Genomic DNA, 19,533 nt, shown 5'->3' on the forward strand with positions numbered 1-19,533 from the left:
CGCCGCACCTCACCTCCCTCAGACGCAGGCCGGGGCAGACACTTACTGAGTGGGGGCCGTCAATGACCTTGACGATGTCCTTCACGTGGATGTTGTTCTGGTCTGAGTCCAGGGCCACGGCAAAGCGGTTGTCCTTTTTCTGAGTCACAGCCTGGTGCCTGACGGTCACCACCTTCCCGTGCATGTTCAGAATCTGCAGAGGGAGAAGGGCGCAGAGGAGAGGCGATGGCGTGAAGGGAGCTGTCGGTCCTTGCTGGACACAACCCTGAGATTCTGAGCCCCAGACAGCATCCTCACTGCCTGCTCATGGGGCAAAGTCATAGCACCACCCACCAGGTACTAGGTCAGCCACAGCATTCTAGATCATTCTAGGAGACCCTATGGGAGGTTGAGATGTAGCTCAGTTCACAGAGTGCTGGCTTAGTATGCATGAAGCTCTGTGTTTGAGTCTCAGTACCACATAAATTGGGCATAGTAGCCAATGCCGATAACCTCAGCACTCAGAGTAGAAGCAGGAGCATGGGGAGTTCAAGGCCACCCTCAGCTACACGGGAGGGGGCACTTGAGAGGAGGCTCTCCCTTCCTGCCTGAGCATCAGTGTCATGAACGGAGAAGCCACTGATTATCACCCTGCTAAACTCCTCACACACGCCCCTCTGAGAACAACACAGCCACAACTCCTTCTTTCTTACAGCCGCCCTGAGAGGGTCAGCCATGAGGCTAGGGTCACCCAGGACAGCAGCAACGGAGCTGACACTGTTGCTAATGCACACATGGGCCGGGGAGGGCAGAAGTGTGCAACTGTAGCACTCCATCTTTGCACAAGCAGCAAATATTGGGGCACACATCCAATGTCACAGCCAATGAGGTAGACCTCCACATATCTAGGTGTGAATGTGAGACAGCCAGGAGAAGTAACAGGCTGCTTGCCAGCATTACACAGGCAGGCTTCAGGAAGCATGGCCAGACCTACAACCCCCACACTGCGCCCCACTGCTCCCTAGGGTGTGGGGCTCTTGGACTAGGAGCCTAAGGCACACCTGGAAGGTCTCTCGCTCTAGCCGCACAATGACGCCCACGGTGCGGGGGTCCAGCTGCACCAGCTCACCCCACTCGTGCTGGCCCCCGACATCCACACCTGAGGCTGTCTCTGAGCAGAGCTGCAGGTCCCTGGGCAGCACCTTTAACTGTGGGGTGACAGTGAAAAGGATGAGGCAGGCCCCAGGGAATCACCTACCGCGGCCCCTGGTGGTGCTGGGCCCGCCATGCCCCTCCTAGCGCTTACCTCATGCATGGTGAGGTCGGAGAAGAGAATGACAAAGCTCTCCTCCACCCGCACAATGAGGCCCGTGTCACCCTCGAATCGGCCAGCAATCACCTTGACATGGTCCCCCATCTTGAAGTACTTCCGAAGTTCCTGGGCTGGGAACTCAAGCATGTCCTGGGAGGTTTGGCCATGGGACAGTGAGCACTCAAGAAAAGCTGTAGTCAGCTGCCCCCTCCCCTCTAGCAACACCTCCGTCTCAGAAGAGGCCTGAGAAAACAGCTTGCCTACCACCACCAACCCCTGAGGCCGTCTGAAACACCTTTACCCCATAAGCCACAAGCACATGCTGCAACGCACAGGCAGCTTGTCCTCAATACATGGAACTTTCTAGGACCAGTCTTTTGATGCTGTTTCCTAGCCCAAGACACTGAATATTGGTACCAATAATTCCTCATACATGTGCGCACACACACACACTGTGTGACTGAAAGCAGACTGACTTAAGGTTACTCCATAGTCAAACCCTCAGCCCAATGAGACCCACATATGCTGTCCCTCGAAACAACAACAAAAAAGAAACCATGTCATGGGGCCTGGAGAGATGGCTCAGAGGTTAAGGGCACTAACTAACTGCTCCTCCAGAGGTCCTGAGTTCCATTCCCAGCAACCACATGGTGGCTCACAACCATCTATATAATGTGACCTGGAGCCCTCTTCTGGCCTGCAGGTGTACATGCAGGCAGAGCACTGTATACATAATAAATAAATCTTAAAAAAAAAAAAAAAAAATCTCAGGACAGACTGGAAATCAGATCTTCAACAACACATCAGAAAACATCCCATAACGAGAACCTAGTGGTTGTAAGTTGGTCATTCTAGTTACTAGAGAGGATGAGGCAGGAGGACCACACCACAAGTTTAGGTTCAAGCTAGCCTGGGTAACTTAGGAAGTCCCTGACTCAAAAGCAAAACAGAAACAAAAACAAAACAAATCAACCCCACAAACCAGTGAGACAGCTCAGCGTGGGTAAGGCACCTTCCTGCCACGCCTGACAACCTGAGCTTTAGTCCTCCTTCCTCATATACACAGGAATTAAACTTTCTTACGGTAAAAAGACGCTGGGCATTGCAATGGAGGTTTTGGTTTCTTTTAAAACTCAGTTATCGGGGCTGGCGAGATGGCTCAGAGGCTTAAGAGTACTGCCTGCTCTTCCAAAGGTCCTGAGTTCAATTCCCAGCAACCACATGGCGGCTCACAACCATCTATAATGAGATCTAGAGCCCTCTTCTGGCCTGCAGGTGTACATGCAGGCAGAGCACTGTATACATAATCAATCAATCTTTAAAAACTCAGTTATAGCCAGGTGTGGTGACACAGCGCTTGGGAGGCAGAGGCAGGTGGATCTCTGTGAGTTCGAGGCCAGCCTGGTCTACAAAGTGAGTCCAGGACTGCCAAGGCTACACAGAGAAACCCTGTCTCGAAAAACAAAAAACCCCAGCTCAGTTATATTATGTAAACATGTTTTTGTTTTAGTCCCAAGTGTAGAATTTTAGCTTGGGCTTCAGTTTGCCCACAGCTGCTAAGTGCCTCGTGCAGTGTGTGGGCTTCACCTGCTACAGTCAGCTCCATTCTGAGGACACTGAAGGGTATAAATACCAGGGCTCAGGGAGCTAGAAAGTGTGCCAATTTGGAGAGGACGGAGAAAGAAGAGAAAAGGTGAAGACACAGACAGAGAGAAAGCGAGGATGCTTGGGAGATGGCAGAGGGGGGTGGCAGGACAGGGAGATAGAAAGTCAGAGGGGGGACTTCAATCGACCATAACAGCAGCTAGGAGAAGTAAAGTGGTCTACACCCCCTCCCCACTAACCTTCTCCCGTTCCTAGTGCTGAGGTGTCGGAAGGGATTGGGGTGGAGAGGGGAGGTAGAGGCAGTATATGCCCCAAATAAAGTAGAGCTTAAACCTAGCATCAACAGGGCATAGTGGAAATGCCTTTAATCCTAGCACTTGGGAGGCAAAGGCAGGTGTGTGTCTCTGAATTTAAGGCTAGCCTGGTCTACATAGTGCGTTCCAGTTCAGTCAGGGCTACATAGGGAGACCCTTTTTTAAAAATCAAACAAAACAAAACAAAAGAGTACAAAGGGGACCAGCAAGATGGTTCAGCAGTAGGGAATTTATGCCAAGTCTGTGAGCATGAGTTCAATCCTAAAAAGGTGAAGACGGCTCTGTGCTATGATGCACGTAGACACAGAAGTAGGTGTAAAAAACAAAAGGGGACAAAGCAGATGGCTCAGTGGTAGAAACCCCCAGTGAGGGGTGAGGCACGGCTCAGGGTGAGGCACGGCTCAGTGGTGCACTACTTGCCTACAAGCGAGCAGCGAGGATCTGGGGTGGGGCTAAGCGGCAGGGCATATATCTAGCATGCACAAAGCCCTGGTTCCATCCCAAGTGCCGCACATATGCACAAGGGGGGGGGGGGGGGGGGGGGGGGGGGGGGCGGGGCGCCATCCCTTGGAGGTATTCTTCCCTTTATAAACAGTCACATACAGATATGGGGGTCACTGTCACACTGTCTCTCCTCACAACTAGGCCACAGCATGTACCCACAGTCCTCTATAGACAGGCAGGATCAGGCCTGAAACCCTCTCAGATGCCTGCTTCCTCAATCACAGAAAGCCGGCCTGAGTGCCCTCAACAGGCCCGTGAGCACCAGGAGACACAGAAAGGCCCAGACACGCTCTCCTCAAGGACCCGTGCAGGCAGGCCTGTATGGCCGCACACCCTGGCCAGCCCTGCGTCGTCACCTTGAGGTCCTCGTGTTTGGGCATGATGGTGATCTTGTTGCCGTCCACGCTGAGCACCTTGCCCTGCAGGTTGATGAGCTCACCCTCGCACACCTCCACGTTGTCCCCAGGCTGGAAATTGTGCTCTCGCTCTTTCCCTGGGGGAACAGTGCAGGGCTGACTGGGCACCTGTCTCCACAGCCACCCTCCTCCTCCACCAGGCGCGGGGCCAGGACCAGATACCTGTGCTTTCAGTCACCACCTCCAGGTCGATGCCCTCAGGCTGATCTTCAAACTTTTCCAGCTCTGACAGGGTGGGCTTCACACCCTCTGTAATCTGAGACCCAGGGTGAGGGAGGAGGAGGACAGGGGTCAGTGTCACTATCCAGTGCTGAGAACCACTGCCCAGGACAAACACTGGAGACCAGGGCTCCAGGAAGAAACACGCTGCGCCACCCCATGAGCACTGTCCAGCGAGCCTTACCACAGCAGACATGGCGAAGCTCTTGAACAGGAAGCCCTTCCGGCTGTAGCGGTTCCCCTCAAAGATGAGGAAGTCCCCATCAGAGGCAACATCACCCCCCAAGGACCTGGGGTTTCGGGGAGAACAGAAGAAGGTAAGAGGCAGTGTGTGTGTGTGTTTGTGTGTGTGTGTGTGTGTGTGTGTGTTCCTTTTCTTGGACAAAGAAGGAGCTCAGGACCATCCAGCACACAACCTTGGTGGCATAAATGACTTCTCAGGCCCCAAGGGCCAGCTAATCACTGGTCACTGGCAGGTCAGCTCCAGAGGGACAGGCCTCTAGCACCTGCTACGGTCACTATGCTCACTGGACAATGCTGGACGCACAGCAGGCTCTCAGAACAAACACCATTCTTGGAGGGCAGGAGCAAGAGTCCCTGCATGACCACAGCTATGCAGATACCCCCAGCCCTATGACCTCAGACGCAGAACATCATTATCTTGCAAAGGGAAGGTGGGCTCAATGTGGCTGAGAACAAGGCTGACTGAAGAGGTTGTGATCCCAATGCAGCCCCAAGCTGTCAGGGCCCCTCACCCAGAATATAGGGCACAAGCATTCAGCTTAGGTCCCCAGTATGGGAAGATGATGGCCACTATAAGGAAACATTTGAATGGCTGTTGCCTCAGCCATCTTTGCCACATGGAGAGTCTGGGCAAAGGGAGCCGTGAGCTCTACTGGGCACACTGAGGGCCCTCTGCTATCTGCTAGAGCACGGCCCTACAGCAGAAGGTGTGGCCAGTGCGCTCAATGCCCTGAGTCCACCCTAGTACCACACCAACACCTGGCTGCCACGCATACACAGCAAGGTCCAGAACAAGATTAGAGAAACCCGTGTCCTCTCTCTTGTCTGGGGCTGCTCTGACCAGACAGACAGACAGACAGACAGACAGACAGACAGACACACACACACACACACACACACACACACAGTAGGTCATCTTTATTAGCAATGTGCAACAGGCTGGGACGTGGCTGCATGGCAGAGTGCTCACGTAGCATGCACGAGGCCCTACATTCAATGTTAAATACCAAAACAAGTAAAGAAGAGAAAACCCACACACCTGATCTTCTCGGCGTCAAAGAGCCTCTGCGGAGGCCGCTTGAACTTCTTCTTTTTGGCAAACCAGTCTTTCTGTGGAGGACAAGGGCCACAGGGGGGTGAGGGAGGAGGGATGGTCTCTGCAGAGACACAGCGTCCCTAGCAGGCAGCACAGCTGCAGTACCAAGCTCATGCGGGCTTTGATGCGGTCATAGTCGATCCTCGGGATCATCTTGAGGGAGATGGTGTTCTGGCTGGGCTCCACGTAGTCCACCTGGGGAAAGCATCAGGTCAGCAGGGCCCAGCTGGGCTGCATGACCCTCACAAGCTGCAGACACGGCACTAGAACGCCCAGAGAACAGGGAAGAAACCCGCTTGCTCAGAACGCCCAGAAGCCTCGCTTCCCTGCCCACCACTTCTTTGAGCTGGAAATGAGCATATACCACACACCTGCCTTCCCACTTGAATGTCTGAAAGGTCCCAAAAACACTGAGGCACCTAATAATGACCGCTCTCTCCAAACTGCCCCCTCCCCATAACCCCTCACTCTACTCTGCTCAGACACAGCCTAGGGTAACTTTTCCTCCCCCGCTCCTCTCACCCCACCCCCACCCCCTCACCCCCCGAGCCAAACAGGGTTTCTATGTCACTTTGTAGACCAGGCTGGCCCTGAACTCACAAAGATCCACCCGCCTCTGCCTACTGAGTGCTGGGATTAAAATCATGTGCCACCAGGCCCCGTTATTTTCTTTTTCTTGCTCTTTGTTTGTTTGTTTGTTTGAGACAGGGTCTCTCTGTGTAACCTGGCTGTTCTGGAACTCACTCTGTAGACCAGGCTGTCCTAGTACTCAGAGAGCCACCTGCCTCCGCCTCCAGGTTAGAGGTGCGTGCCACCACCAGCTGGCAGTGCGCTTCTCTTTTAAAGGCAGGGTCTCCACAGCCTGGGCTGGCATCAAGCTTGCTGAATAGCTGAGGATGACGCTGCGCTACCTCCTGACACTGGCATTATAGGCATGGACGCCATACCTGGTTTTATTCAGGGCTGAAGATTAAAGCCAGGGCCGTCTACATGCTGGGTAAGCACCTACCAACTGAGCTCCAGCCCCAGCCCCGTTCTTTCCCGTTTCCCCTTCAGTGCAGGGGCTTGAGCCCACAGCCTCAAGCACTGCACGCAGGCAGCTGTGATGGGTTTGGAAGCCTGGCAGGCATTCCCAGCCCCTTCTTTCTCACACACTAGTGCATCCTCTGTGCTCTGAACTGTAAGGCACCCCATCCTTCCCAGCCAGGGTGCGGCTCAGCAGTAGAGCATCTGCCTCCACTCTACCTCTGAGGGGCCTGGGGTGTGGTTCAGCAGAAGAGCGTTTGCCAAGAACGTGTAAGGTCCTAGGTTCACTTGCCATTGCGTAAGAAAATTTAAAAGTTGGGCTACATTCCATAGGACCTTCCCAGCTGCCCTCCTGTGAAGCCAGAGACTTACAAGGCTTTAACCTCAACACTCCAGGGCAGAGGCAGAGGGATGTCTGTGAGCTTGAGGTCAGCCTGGTCCACACAGTAAGTTCCAGTCCAAAAGATCCCATCTCCACAAAACAGAGCAAAGCAAAGGACTTACAACGGGCCACAGGCCTAGCACCTCAGAACTAAGTTTTCCTCACCACTGCTCTAGCCACCTTGCTTTTATTTATCTGGTGTGTGTGTGTGTGTGTGTGTCTGTGTGTGTGTTGGGGGTGTCTGCATCGTGCTGTGCATGGCTCCCTCAGAGGTACATCAGCCCCATGAGCCATCATGTGGTGCTCAGCAGAATCAAAGCCAGGCCCTCTAGAAGCGTACCCACTGCTCCTAACCGCGAGCCCATCTCCCCGCCCTGCCTCACATCTCCCCGCCCACGGCTGCCTTTCCCCACCTCACTCCCTTCCTCAGTCTTTCCTCAATCTGCCTTTGCCTGTCCTAGGACCAACCATCCACCTCCTGTGTCTCAGAGCTGCCCTCACCTGTGTCACTAGGCTGAGGGAGAACCTGCTCTGGGCCCTGGGCTAGGGAGTGGGAAGGAAGGAGGGCAGTGTACAGGAGCATGGCCGCGGGCTGCCCACTCTCCCACCTGAGCGATGTCGTCTTTGTAGATGCCTCGTTTGAGGCGGACCCAGGACTTGGGCTTCAGGTTGGCCACCTCCTTGACCACCTTGAGCACGTCGGTCATCTCCTTGATCGGCACCATCTGCTGGTTCCAGTAGCCGAGCCGCAGGTTGCCCACGCCCTCGATGGCCTGCTTCACATGGGTCTGCTTGTAGGCCTCCACATAGATGTAGCCCTTCACGTGCTCCGGGGCAACCACGGACTTGATCTGCAGGGGCTGGGCACAAAGGTGGGAGGGACAGTCAGGACTGCCCCTCTCTGCCTCTCCTCCAAGAGCTGAGTCCACAGAAGCAGACGGTCACAGCAACCATACAGAAGCTGTAAAAGTGACGGACTGAAGGTTGGAGAAATGGCTCAGCAGTTCTGAGTTCAATTCCCAGCAGCCACACGGTGGCTCACAACCATCTATAATGAGATCTGGTGCCCTCTTCTGGTGTGCAGATGCACATGCAGGCAGAGCACTGTATACATAATAAATAAATAAACAAATCTTTACATTAAAATTAAAAAAAAAAAAACTTTAAGAAATTAAATTGACAGGTTGATCAGAGTCAAAATTAAAACTTTTTAAAAAGATCTTTCTTTTCAGTTCAGGCTGCCTTTCAACATGTCAATCCCCCTGCTTCAGTTTGTGGTAAGCACGTGTAAACTCTCTGTTAGTGTAACATGTGTTTTAGTATGCAAGTTTATGATCTCTACCATCAATGTGCTATAATTCCAGAACATGTCATGAAAATACCACTAAGCCGGGCAGTGGTGGCGCACGCCTTTAATTCCAGCACTTGGGAGGCAGAGGCAGGCGGATCTCTGTGAGTTCAAGGCCAGCCTAGTCTACAAAGCGAGTCCAGGATAGTCAAAGCTACACAGAGAAACTGTCTTGAAAAACCTTTTGAGAAAAAAAAGAGAGTGCTGGGCACAGTGGCGCACACGTGTAATCCCATTCAGCTGTTTCTGCAGCTAAAAACCAACAACACCAACAAAAACAAAGTCCCTGGGAAGGCAGTGTCCCCAAGTTCAGGCAGTGCTCTCATTTGTGCTCCCCCTCCCTTTGCCCCTCCCCCTGCCTCTGCACACTGAGTGCTGGGCTGCAGGCGAGCGAGCACCACGTGCCCAGCTGGTGCTGTTCTCTCCACTCACTCAGTCACTGCACAGCTCTGCTTGCCAGGGCACCCAGTGCCTGTCACATCCCTCCGCTCAGGCTTAGCCCTGGTCCTCACAGTCAGCCATTGCCCAACTTACCGTGTCTGTGAACTGGTAAGCGATGAATTTGCGCATCAAGGAAATCGCTGTGGCTCGTTCCTCCCCAATCTAGAAAGAGATGGATGTTGGAAAGCTGTGGAGGGACAGAGCAGGACACAGGAAAACTGGCAGGAGACAAAAGAGGCAGGAGAAGGTGGGGACAGAGATGGAGGGGGAGGGGCTGTAAGAAAAAGACACTAAGGGAGATGAGAGAAGAAGAGAGGAGAAAGGGGCAAAAACTGGGTAAGAGGGGCTGGAGAGATGGCTCAGAGGTTAAGGGCACTGTCTGCTCTTCCAGAGGTCCTGAGTTCAATTCCCAGGAACCACATGGTGGCTCACAACCATCTATAATGTAATCTGGCGCCCTCTTCTGGTGTGCAGGTGTAAATCTTTAAAAAAACCTGTCAAGAGAAAGAGACAGCCAGCAGGAAAAGGAGCACAGAGAGGAGCAGAGAGAGGAGCACAGAGAGGAGCAGACAGGAGCACAGAGAGGAGCAGACAGGAGCATAGAGAGGGGCACAGAGAGGAGCACAAGAAAGGAGCACAGAGAGGCAGCCAAAGGAGCATAAGACTGGCTGTTCAAGAAGATGCAGAGAAGGTACATGGTCCTCCCTCACGCAGCCCAAGACCAGAAAGAACACTTGCCTTACACTTGACAGTCCACAGGTTGGGGTCCCTACACAGCACAGGGTAAGGAAGACAAGGATGCTGATTACCAGAACTGCCTGCTCAGTGAGTCACGAGCCACAGCACATCTTCCCCTCCAGCCCAGGCACCAACTCTCACTGACGCACACAGGGGTCCTGCTGCCTCACACTTCTGTGTGTTTTGACCCCATACGGATCCCCACCTCACCCTCTGCCACTCTCTTACTTGACTCCTGGGAGCAGCTGCTGCTGGGTGATGTCATCCGACAGCTCATCAGACCCTCCATACACCCTGAGGAGAAAACAGCGTTAAAGACAAGGATATTGTGCAGGCCCCACGTGCTTTCCTCCCAGGGACCCCCTGCAACCCCCGCACTTACGTCTCCCCCACAGATGACTTAGCGTATTTCTTCATGTAATACTCGCCCAGCTCCTCTTCTCTCTGGTCCCTGGAATATGAGGGGAAAGCAGACATGAAGGAAAGTGGAGGAGGGGAGGGCAGGCTGAGCCGCCCTACATCTGTGCAAGGAAGCTGCTCCCACTGTCCTCTGTACTTGCTCACCTCCAGAGATTCTGCAGACGCCGGGCCCCAGAGCGGTCTTCATCCAGGACAACGTTGTCGATGTTGGAGGCTGGAAACAGAGGCGCAGGGAGAGCCAGGCTGGAAACAACGGCCCCGGGCAGGAAGACACCTGGCTGCCGAGACCCCACCGCCCTCATCCTGTCCTAGCCAGCCCCTTGCTTCTCATCACAGGTGCACAGGGACAGGTGCGGTTGTTGGGGGCATCCAGCAGCTCCCCATCTCAAAGCACACCCTAAGCTCCCATTCCCCACACTCCTGCCTGCACATTTTGGCATATGAACACAGAAATGTATACCTTCCTAGGTCGGGGACCCAGACTGCCTAACCCTGCACCCCATGTGAGTCAGAGCCCCAGGGCCAAACAGGACATGGGAGGAGGTCACAGACCACACCTGCCCAGTTCTTACCTTCAATCTCTTCTACTTGGAGGAAGAGGAGAAGGTGGTGGTGGTGGTGGTGGTAGTGGTGGTGGTGGTGGTGGTGGTAGTGGTGTGCAGGGTAGACAAAGTATGAGCCAAATTATAGCAGCGAAATCAACCAATGGGGTGGGGCAGGGGGAGGGACACAGGAAGGTCGAAACCAAAAGGAAAGGCCAGGCACCAGGTGGGTGGGGAAGCCGAAATGTATGAGGTGCACGGACGGAAAATAGCAGGGAGGGGCACTGGCCCAGCAAGTGGGGGGTCTCGTGGGACAGAGCCCACCCACCCTACACCCCACAAAAGGGATACCCAGAATCCTCTACCCACAACACCACCCACGCAACAGTCCCCGCCCCCCACTCATGGGCCTAAAAGGAAAAGGGTTGGGGTGCCGTCTCTCTGGCAAGGACAGAAAGAAGCAGGGTGAAGAGGGTGTGGGTGTGTGGGGGGTAACTGAGGGCACGGCCCCGCGCACCTTTCTCCAGGATGTCCTCGGCTCCGTCCTCCCACTGGTCCTCGTCCTCGTACTCGTCATCTACGTCTGGCGTGGGGAAGCCAGGTGTTCAGCGCGGGGAGCGGCCTCAGACAGCGCCAGGGGACCCAGCACTGTGAGAGACACACTCCAGAGGCCACAGAGCTGGGCGCAGGCTCACAGGGGCAGGACTCCTCACCATGGCCACGGCACAGGCCCTGTGGACCGCCTGTCTCTAAGGTCAGCTCCCCACCCAACCTGCAGACGCCCTTCTGAAAATTAAGGCCAGAGCTGGCAACCAAAAGCAAAAACAAAAGCAGCCGGGCATGGTGGCTCACGCCTTTAATCCCAGCACTCGGGAGGCAGAGGCAGGAGGATCGCTATGAGTTCGAGGCCAGCCTGGTCTACAAGGTGAGTCCAGGACAGCCAAGGCTAACACAGAGAGACCCTGTCTCGAAAAATTAATAAACGAATAAACAAACAAACAAAAGGCCGGAGCAGACATGGTGGCAAACACTTGTAAGCCCAGCATTATTCTGAGTCCGGCCCATGCAACGGGGCAGCCATGCAACTGCTTGAGAATCTGCAGGAAAGCTGCAAGGTCAAGGCCAGTGTCGGCGACACAGTCGGTTTAAGGCCAGACTAAGCAATTCAGCGAGACCTCACCTCAGAATAAAAAGTGAAAAGAGAGCTGAGGGAATGGCTCAGTGGTATCCCGTTTGCCAAGACCCTGGCAGTGAGGTGCTAGGCACATGACTCAGTGGAAAGTAATTATTTAGCACAAGTCAACCCCCACTCTTGGTTCTCTGTCCACATGCCTCTGCCTCCTGAGTGCTGAGACTAAAGGCGTGCACCGCCACTGCGTGGCCGATCCATACCCTCTCATGCGCGTGTGTACGTGTATACACACACACACACACACACACACACACACACACACACACACACACACACACACCTGGAGCCAGAGACTGTCTTGTATGTCATGTATTCTTCAAGCTTGCCCAATGCTTCCAGGCCTTGAAACATACCAGCCTCATCCAAAATGAAGCCCCCATGGCGTGGTTTCTTGGGGGGACGGTCGTCATCTTCCTCTTCTTCCTCCTCATCATATTCCTCCTCTTCTTCCTCCTCCTCCTCCTCGGGCTCCTCCTCTTTTTCACTGCCTGCGGCACTCCGTCGGTCTTCCTCCACCTGCAGGGGTTACGCAGAGTTAGGGCACTAGGGTTTTACTATCCCCAAATCCAAGAGCCCTGATGTCACACACACGTGAGTGGCAGTACAGCATGACCCAGCCACACACCCGACCCCGGGACCAACCTCTTCTCGGGATCCCTTGCTCTGAGGCTGTTCCTCACCTGTGTGCTTCTTCAAGCACCTCCTCCTAACTCTGGGTCTATTTCAGGCGCTAGATACTCACCAATGTGGGTGTCCCTACTGCTAATCCCTTGCACTTCCTCTGACAGGAACCTAAGGGTCAGCACAGCTGCCTCTTCTCCTGAGGCTGCAACACTCTATTCCTGGGAGCACGCGCGCGCGCGCGCACGTGTGTCGGAGACAGGGTCACTTAGTAATGCAGACTGCCTTGGAGCTGTGTCGTCTGGGCTGGCCGTGAACTTGTTCTGGAATACAAGTGTAAACCAGCACAGCTGGCCTCCAGTCTCTCCCCTGAGCAGCAGCTTTGGACGGCCCTTACAGGGACTGCTGCTGCCTGTCACTGGCCACTCAGCTCTCGTGCTCAGCCGCTGCCTCTACCCCTGATGCTTCTTCTCGACTTGTGTGCAGACAGAGCGCACTCCCCACTCCCCATGTGCAGCAGCCTCGACTTCCTCTAGGGATGCAAAGCCAAGGCCCCCATGTATACTCCCTGTCCAGGGCCAGTTACAAACAGGCCCACAGAATCTGCTGCCCAAGCAACAACCTCTAACTCACCCCTCAGCACCTCCTCCATTTCCACACTGCTCCAACCCATTTACCCAGTATCTCTGTATGTTCTTGTTTTTATTTTAATTTTGCTTATTATTTATTTATTTATTTGCTTGCTTGCTTTGTTTGGTTTGGTTTGGTTTTTCAAGGCAGGTGTCCCTGGAACTCACTCTGTAGACCAGGCTGCCCTCAAACTCAAGAGATCTGCTTGCCCCTGCCTAGCAAGTGCTGGAATTAAAGGCGTGCATCACCATACTTAGCTTTCCTTATTATTTTAACTTGTCAGTGTGCACGTGTGCATGCAGTCAGCCTATGTGAGTAGATGACAGACATGTGACGGTACCCAGAAGGTATAAGACCCAACGGGGCCAGAGTTATAGGCAGCTGTGAGCCACATGGCCTGGATACTACAAACCAAACCCAGGTCCTCTAGACATGCAAGGGCTATTCTTAACCACTGAGCCATCTCTCCAGTCCAATTTTACTTTTAAATTCACTTAGTTATTTCTAAATAGCTTAAGGGACAATAAGCACGGCCAGGCATGGTGGCACACGCCTTTAATCCCTGCTCTCAGGAGGCAGAGGCAAGTGGATCTCTGTGAGTTCAAAGCCAGGCTGGTCTACATAGTAAATTCCAGGCTGTATAGTGAAAGTAAAACAAAACCTACCACCAGGGCTTCCGGCTCTGTGCCTCTGGGCTCACTCTCAGGATCCATACACACTGACAACTAAAGGCTTTTTCAATGTTTGCTGGATACAGTAACAAGACAGTAACCACAAGAACAGCAGCAACCTCAGAGAGCAAGGGTTAAGGACACCCAAGCAAGCACCACCAGGAAATTCCACCTTCCAACCAGACACAGGCTGCAAAGCTGCCTAACACACCCCCTACATGGTTCAGTGTGGCCTCAGGTCACATCCTTGTCCTACCTGAAAGCACCTCCAGTCACCTGGCTGTGAAGCTTTTTTTTTTTTTTTTGGTGACAGGGTTTCTCTGTGAGCCCTGCCTGTCTTGAACTCACTTTGAAAACTAGGCTGGCCTCGAACTCACAGCAAATCCACCTGCCTCTGCCTCCCAAGCCCACTGTGAAGGTTAGGTGCTGGAAGCCAGGCCTCAGGAAAACCCTTGTTATCCTAGCACTTGGGTTGCTTAGTTACACAGACCTCAGCCAACAAGGGCTACATATAAGAGCCTGTCGGAAGCAAGGACAAGGACAGCTCCTGCAGCAGCTTCCACGAGGTCCTCATCCATAACGAGGCGAGACTCTGTGATGAGCAGATGTCTGCTGTCGCCCACGCTCCTGTGCCATGCATATGACCAGCTTCCTCAGGCCACTGCTGCCGTGGCTAACCCACCTTGATGCACTGCGGCTTCACCCTGCTCCTTACCTTGGTCAAGGAAGCTTTTTGTTTTGTTTTTAGATTTCTTTTACGTGTATGTGTGTTTTACCTACACAACATGTGCACACCTCCTGTGTAACTAGTGGCCAGAAAAGGCCATCAGGAAGTGGAGACAGGAGAGTTTTAACTGCTGCTGGGAACTGAAGCCAGGCCCTCACTCTCTAAACAACAACTGCTCTTGAGCACTGGGCCATGCTCTAGGCAAGGAAGAGGTCTGTTGGTGTTTACAGTACAGTGGTCACTACAGACTAAGTGACCACTGAGTGAGTGTCAGTTATAAATGAGACACAAGGCTCCGGAACACTCCAAGGAAGAGGAGGCTGCAAGAATGTAAGAGCCAGCAAGGCGCGGATCTCAGTGAGCTCAAGGCCAGCCTAGTCTACAAAGTGAGTCCAGGACAGCCAGGGCCACACAGAGAGACCCTGTCTTGGGGGGAAGGGGAGCATGTAAGAGCCAGAGGCTGGGATGTGCTGTGAAGTGCTGTGGCCACTGCACCCCGGAAGCCACAGCAGCTGCAGATGCCTGCATCAGATCAAATCCATCGATAATCCCAGCCCAGATTGGGGGGGGGGGGGGGAGGGGCACTGTGCTGTTGGCTGGGGAGTCGTGGTAATCTGTCTTCAGTGCTGAGGTCACTACAAGGCTGTCGATGCTTATGAAAGCAGCACTACTTGGATTCAGTGGATTTAAAAAAAGAATGACGCCTGTAACCCCAGCACTCGGGAGGCAGAGGCGGTTGGATTGCAGTAAGTTCGAGGCCAGCCTGGTCTACAAAGCCAGTCCAGGACAGCCAAGGCTACACTGAGAAACCTGTTTCAAAAATTAAAAAATAAAAAAAAAAAGATTAAACTGGGGCTGGAGAGCTGGCTCAGTGGTTAACAGCACTGATTGCTCTTCCAAAGGACCTGGGTTCAAATCCCAGCACCCACAAGGCAGTTCACAGTTGTCTGAAATTCCAGTTACAGGGGATCTGACACTCTCCCACATCTATACCTGGTGGCAGAACACCAATGTAAATAAAAATAAATTTTTAAAAATATATTTAAAAAAAAAGATTGGACACAAAGCTGAGAGGCACACTGGAGGGAGAAGGAGGGGTGTTAGAAGGCGTGTAAGAGGCACTACCACAGCCAGGTGTGGCAGAGCACGCCCTACATCCCAGCACTGTGGTGGTGATGTGGAGCCAGCCAGGGATACAAGAGGAAAGAAACCCTGTCTCAAGGAAGGGGGCTAAAAAGATACAATGTCTACATATGTGAAACTGTCAAAGAATGAAGAAATATTATTTAAAAGAACAGTAACAAACACACCTATCTGTATCAATGTGTACATTTACCAATGCTCTGGGCTACAGCCATGGTTCCAGGGCTACACTGGGTAGCCCACGAGTGCCTGTAACTCAGGCTGGGCTCGGGCAGGCCTGAAATCCAGCTCGCACAGACGCAGAGGCAGGGGATCTCTGTGAGTTCAAGGCTAGCCTGATCTACAAAGCAAGTCCAGGACAGAAAAACCTTGTTGGGGAGAGGGGGGAAAGGCAGACAGACCACTGCCTATTAACTCTAAAGCCATGGGGACCAAAGCCCTCCTTTCTTCTTGAGTGCTCCCTCCATGCAGTCACACAGACAGACAGACAGACACACACGCACACATGCACAAGTGAAGATCTTTACACTGGATGTGGTGACAAATACCTCTAATCTCAGCTCTTGGAACTCTGACTCTGCGGCAATCCTGATCTCTGTATACAATGAGGAAAGAAATCTTTTACAAACTTAACACTTCTCCATTCCATTTTAATTCATGTTCAACCTCAAAATTTTAAATTATAAATTGTATACATCTTAATTTAGTTATTAATATTTTTCCCAGTAATAAATGATAAATGTGACCTAAAGACTTTTAAAAATATGCATTCTACAAAGTAAGTACAGGACAGCCAAGGCTACACAGAGAAACCCTGTCTCAAAAAAGAAGGGGAGGGGGTTATTTAGATCATTGATTATGACACCTGAAAAAATGTAAATGTGGTCATACCATCCAACATCCAGCATGGCTCTTTTTTTTTTTAATTAATATTTATCTATTATACATACAATGTTGTATCTGCATGTACACCTGGAGGCCAGAGGAGGGCACCAGATCACATTATAGATGGCTGTGAGCCACCATGTGGTAGCTGAAGGAGGGACCTCTGGAAGAGGTAGCTCCGGAAGAGCTCTTAACATCTGAGCCATCTCTCCAGCCCTCAAAAATATCTTTTTACAGGTGGGCATGGTGGCTCATGCTTGTAATCCCACTTACAAGCTCTGAGTAACCTGAGGCAGGAGGAGGGTCACTGAGAGTTTGGGGACAACATGGGCTCCCCAGAGCATGTCTCAAGAAACCATAAAAGGGGGCAGGGCTAAGAGGTTGGCTCAGCCAGTAAGAGCACTGACTGCGAAAACAAGAGGACCCAAGTTCAAATCCCCAGTACTCAGGTATAAACTGGGCATGGCCATGTGGTCCTCTAACTATAGTGTTTGGGGGAGAGACGATATGGATGCCGGGATCTCGCTGCCAAGCCAATCTAGCTGAAACTGTGAGCTTGAGACCCTGTGTCAAAAGTAAGGTGTGGGGCTAGAGGGGCGGTTTAGGGGTTAAGAGCACCGTGTCACCTTTGCAGAGGACCCAGTTTGGTTCCCAGCACCCACACGGTGCCTCACAACCCTCTGTCACTCCAGCTATAGGCGCTCAAACACCTCCTTCTGGCCTCTCCAGGCACCAGGCATGCACATGGTGCACAGACATACGTGCTGGCAAACGCTCATACATATAACATAAAAATAAACACATCTTAACAAAAACTTAGAGTGTGATAAGAGATATTTGACATCTGCCTCTGGCCTCCACATGTGTGTGCAGAGGCACACACTACACTCGTACACACACACACACACAAGTGCACACATACCATGCACACCAACCACTGAAGGTCTGGGGTTGCAGCTCAGTGGCAGACTGCTTGCCTGGAGGGCAGGCAGCCCTGGATTTGATCCCAGGCACCTGTGAGGTGGTGCGCACCTGTGGGTCCAGTGCCTGGGAGGTGGAGGCAGGAGGGTCAGTGCTCAAGGTCATCTGAGGAGTTCATAAAGAGTTCAAGAGTGAGTGAGTGTGGTGTGTGTGTGTGTGTGTGTGTGTGTGTGTGTGTGTGTGTGTGTGTGTGAGTGAGAGAGAGAGAGAGAGAGATTACAAACACGCCTTTAACCCAGGAGACGGAGGCAAACAGATCTGAGTTCAAGGCCAACCTGGTATAGAGCAAGTTATCAGGTAAAGAAAAGCTTAGGTCCAGGCGTGGGGGTGCATGTCTTTAATCCCAAATAAAAGTAAAGCTTGTTTGTAGAAGGAAGCACATGAAAGTGATGTCTAATTTAGAGGCAGAAAAGATGACGAATCATATAAGATTTGACAGAATAGGATACGCCCAACTCTCATGAGAAGAGAGAGGAAAGGGAAGCTACTTAAGAGGCAGTTTTACAGAGAGAGGAGGCAGGTTTAGCAGGACAGTAACAGAGAGACGGGTTGCCGAGAGAGAACTCAGGTGAGGACTGAAGGAGCCAGAGAATGAGAAGGAGCCAGGAGATTAGAGCAGATCGCTGAGTTAGTCTGAGGCCAAGCAGAGCAATTCCAGGTGGAGAGAAGCCAGAGTAAATAAGGCAGCTGGGATGAGAGTTGGAGCCAGAACAGCGGAGCTGAAGCAGCCAGCCCAGGGCTCAGAAAGAACAAGAGAGGGCGAGCTTATTCAGCAGTAAGTCTCAGAGGCTGAAAACACTCTAGGCCTAGGTTAGATGTACAGAGGCTAGAAGCTTCCAGAACTAGGCCTAGGTGAGCAGGAGGCAGTGAGCCTCCCAGACAACAGTTGAGCCTTAGAACACGGAAGCCCTTTTGTTGGTGTGTTCGTGTTGTTTTGTTTCTCTCCCCATCCCAGGAGCCTCAGCGGGATGACGAGAAGGGCTGAAATGCTGCCGAACCAGGACCAGGCCCTTTCCTGACGGTGGCTGGGGCTTGGGTGAGGCTGGGGAAAGTAAAGAAAATATAATCTGCTTCCCTGAGTTGGCCTCTGGCAATGTCTGCTGTCACCGCTCTCACACCGAAAGTCTGTGGCAGTCGACTGCCACTGTGCTCTCTGCATCTTCCCCATCTTGTTCAAGACAGGGTTGGCAGGGAGGATGGGGACGGTCCATGGACAGCCAAGGCTACACAGAGAGACTCTGCCTTGAAAAACTAAAAACAACAAACAAACAAAAAAAGCAGTTTGAGAGGCAGGCGGATCGCTGAGAGTTCGAGGCCAGCCTGGTCTACAAAGTGAGTTCAGGATGGCCAAGGCTACACAGAGAAACACTGTCTCGAAAAACCAAAACCAAACAAACAAACAAACAAACAAACAAAAAAAAAAACAAGCTTTTGGGGCTGGAGAGATGGCTCAGAGGTTAAGAGCACTGTCTGCGCTTCCAGAGGTCCTGAGTTCAATTCTCAGTAACCACATGGTGGCTCACAGCCATCTATAATGAGATCTAGTGCCCTCTTCTGGTGTGCAGGTGTACATGCAGGATACTGTATACATAATAAATAAATCTTTAAAAAAAAAAAAAGCAGTTTGTACTGGGCGTGGTTGTACACACCTATAATCTCAGCACTTGTGAGGCAGAGGCAGGTGAATCGCTGTGAGTTCGAGGCCAGCCTAGCCTACAAAGTGAGTCTAAGACAGCCAAGGATATACACAGAGAAACCCTGTCTTGAAAAACCAAACAATTTTTTTTTTTAAATCTGCTTAAGCTGAGTGTCATAAATACTATGGAGGTGGAGGCTGAAGGATCAGGAATTGAAGGATTCTCGCTCAGGTGAACAAGAAATTTAAATCATCGAGGGCTAGGCAGGCGGATCGCTGTGAGTTCGAGGCCAGCCTGGTCTACAAAGTGAGTCCAGGACAGCCAGGGCTACACAGAGAAGCTCTGTCATGGAGGAGGAAACAAAACAAAACAAAACAAAACCGAAACAAACAAAAAACTAAGAAGAGGGCTGGTGCTGGCTCTGAGATTTGAAGGACTTGCTGCTCTTACCCAGAACGGGG

At 52.3% G+C, this 19,533-nt stretch overlaps 1 protein-coding gene across 1 annotated transcript in view; it reads right to left on the reverse strand.

Moving 5' to 3' along the window:
• The window catches only part of Supt5h (SPT5 homolog, DSIF elongation factor subunit), a 29,878-nt gene that overhangs the window by 5,591 nt on the left and 4,754 nt on the right, over nt 1-19,533 (reverse strand). The window contains exons 3-19 of the mRNA XM_051162782.1: nt 12,131-12,293; nt 11,103-11,168; nt 10,616-10,627; nt 10,188-10,257; nt 10,006-10,074; nt 9,852-9,917; nt 9,624-9,654; nt 8,979-9,047; nt 7,705-7,956; nt 5,794-5,883; nt 5,632-5,702; nt 4,534-4,639; nt 4,293-4,386; nt 4,071-4,207; nt 1,286-1,441; nt 1,041-1,187; nt 47-193 (exon numbers count right to left, since the gene is read on the reverse strand). Of these exons, the coding sequence (XP_051018739.1) occupies nt 47-193; nt 1,041-1,187; nt 1,286-1,441; nt 4,071-4,207; nt 4,293-4,386; nt 4,534-4,639; nt 5,632-5,702; nt 5,794-5,883; nt 7,705-7,956; nt 8,979-9,047; nt 9,624-9,654; nt 9,852-9,917; nt 10,006-10,074; nt 10,188-10,257; nt 10,616-10,627; nt 11,103-11,168; nt 12,131-12,293 (1,746 nt within the window). The remainder of the gene's footprint in view (nt 1-46; nt 194-1,040; nt 1,188-1,285; nt 1,442-4,070; nt 4,208-4,292; nt 4,387-4,533; nt 4,640-5,631; nt 5,703-5,793; nt 5,884-7,704; nt 7,957-8,978; nt 9,048-9,623; nt 9,655-9,851; nt 9,918-10,005; nt 10,075-10,187; nt 10,258-10,615; nt 10,628-11,102; nt 11,169-12,130; nt 12,294-19,533) is intronic.

The sequence above is a fragment of the Acomys russatus genome, chromosome 19 (assembly GCF_903995435.1).
Source record: "Acomys russatus chromosome 19, mAcoRus1.1, whole genome shotgun sequence".
Classification (NCBI taxonomy): domain Eukaryota; kingdom Metazoa; phylum Chordata; class Mammalia; order Rodentia; family Muridae; genus Acomys; species Acomys russatus.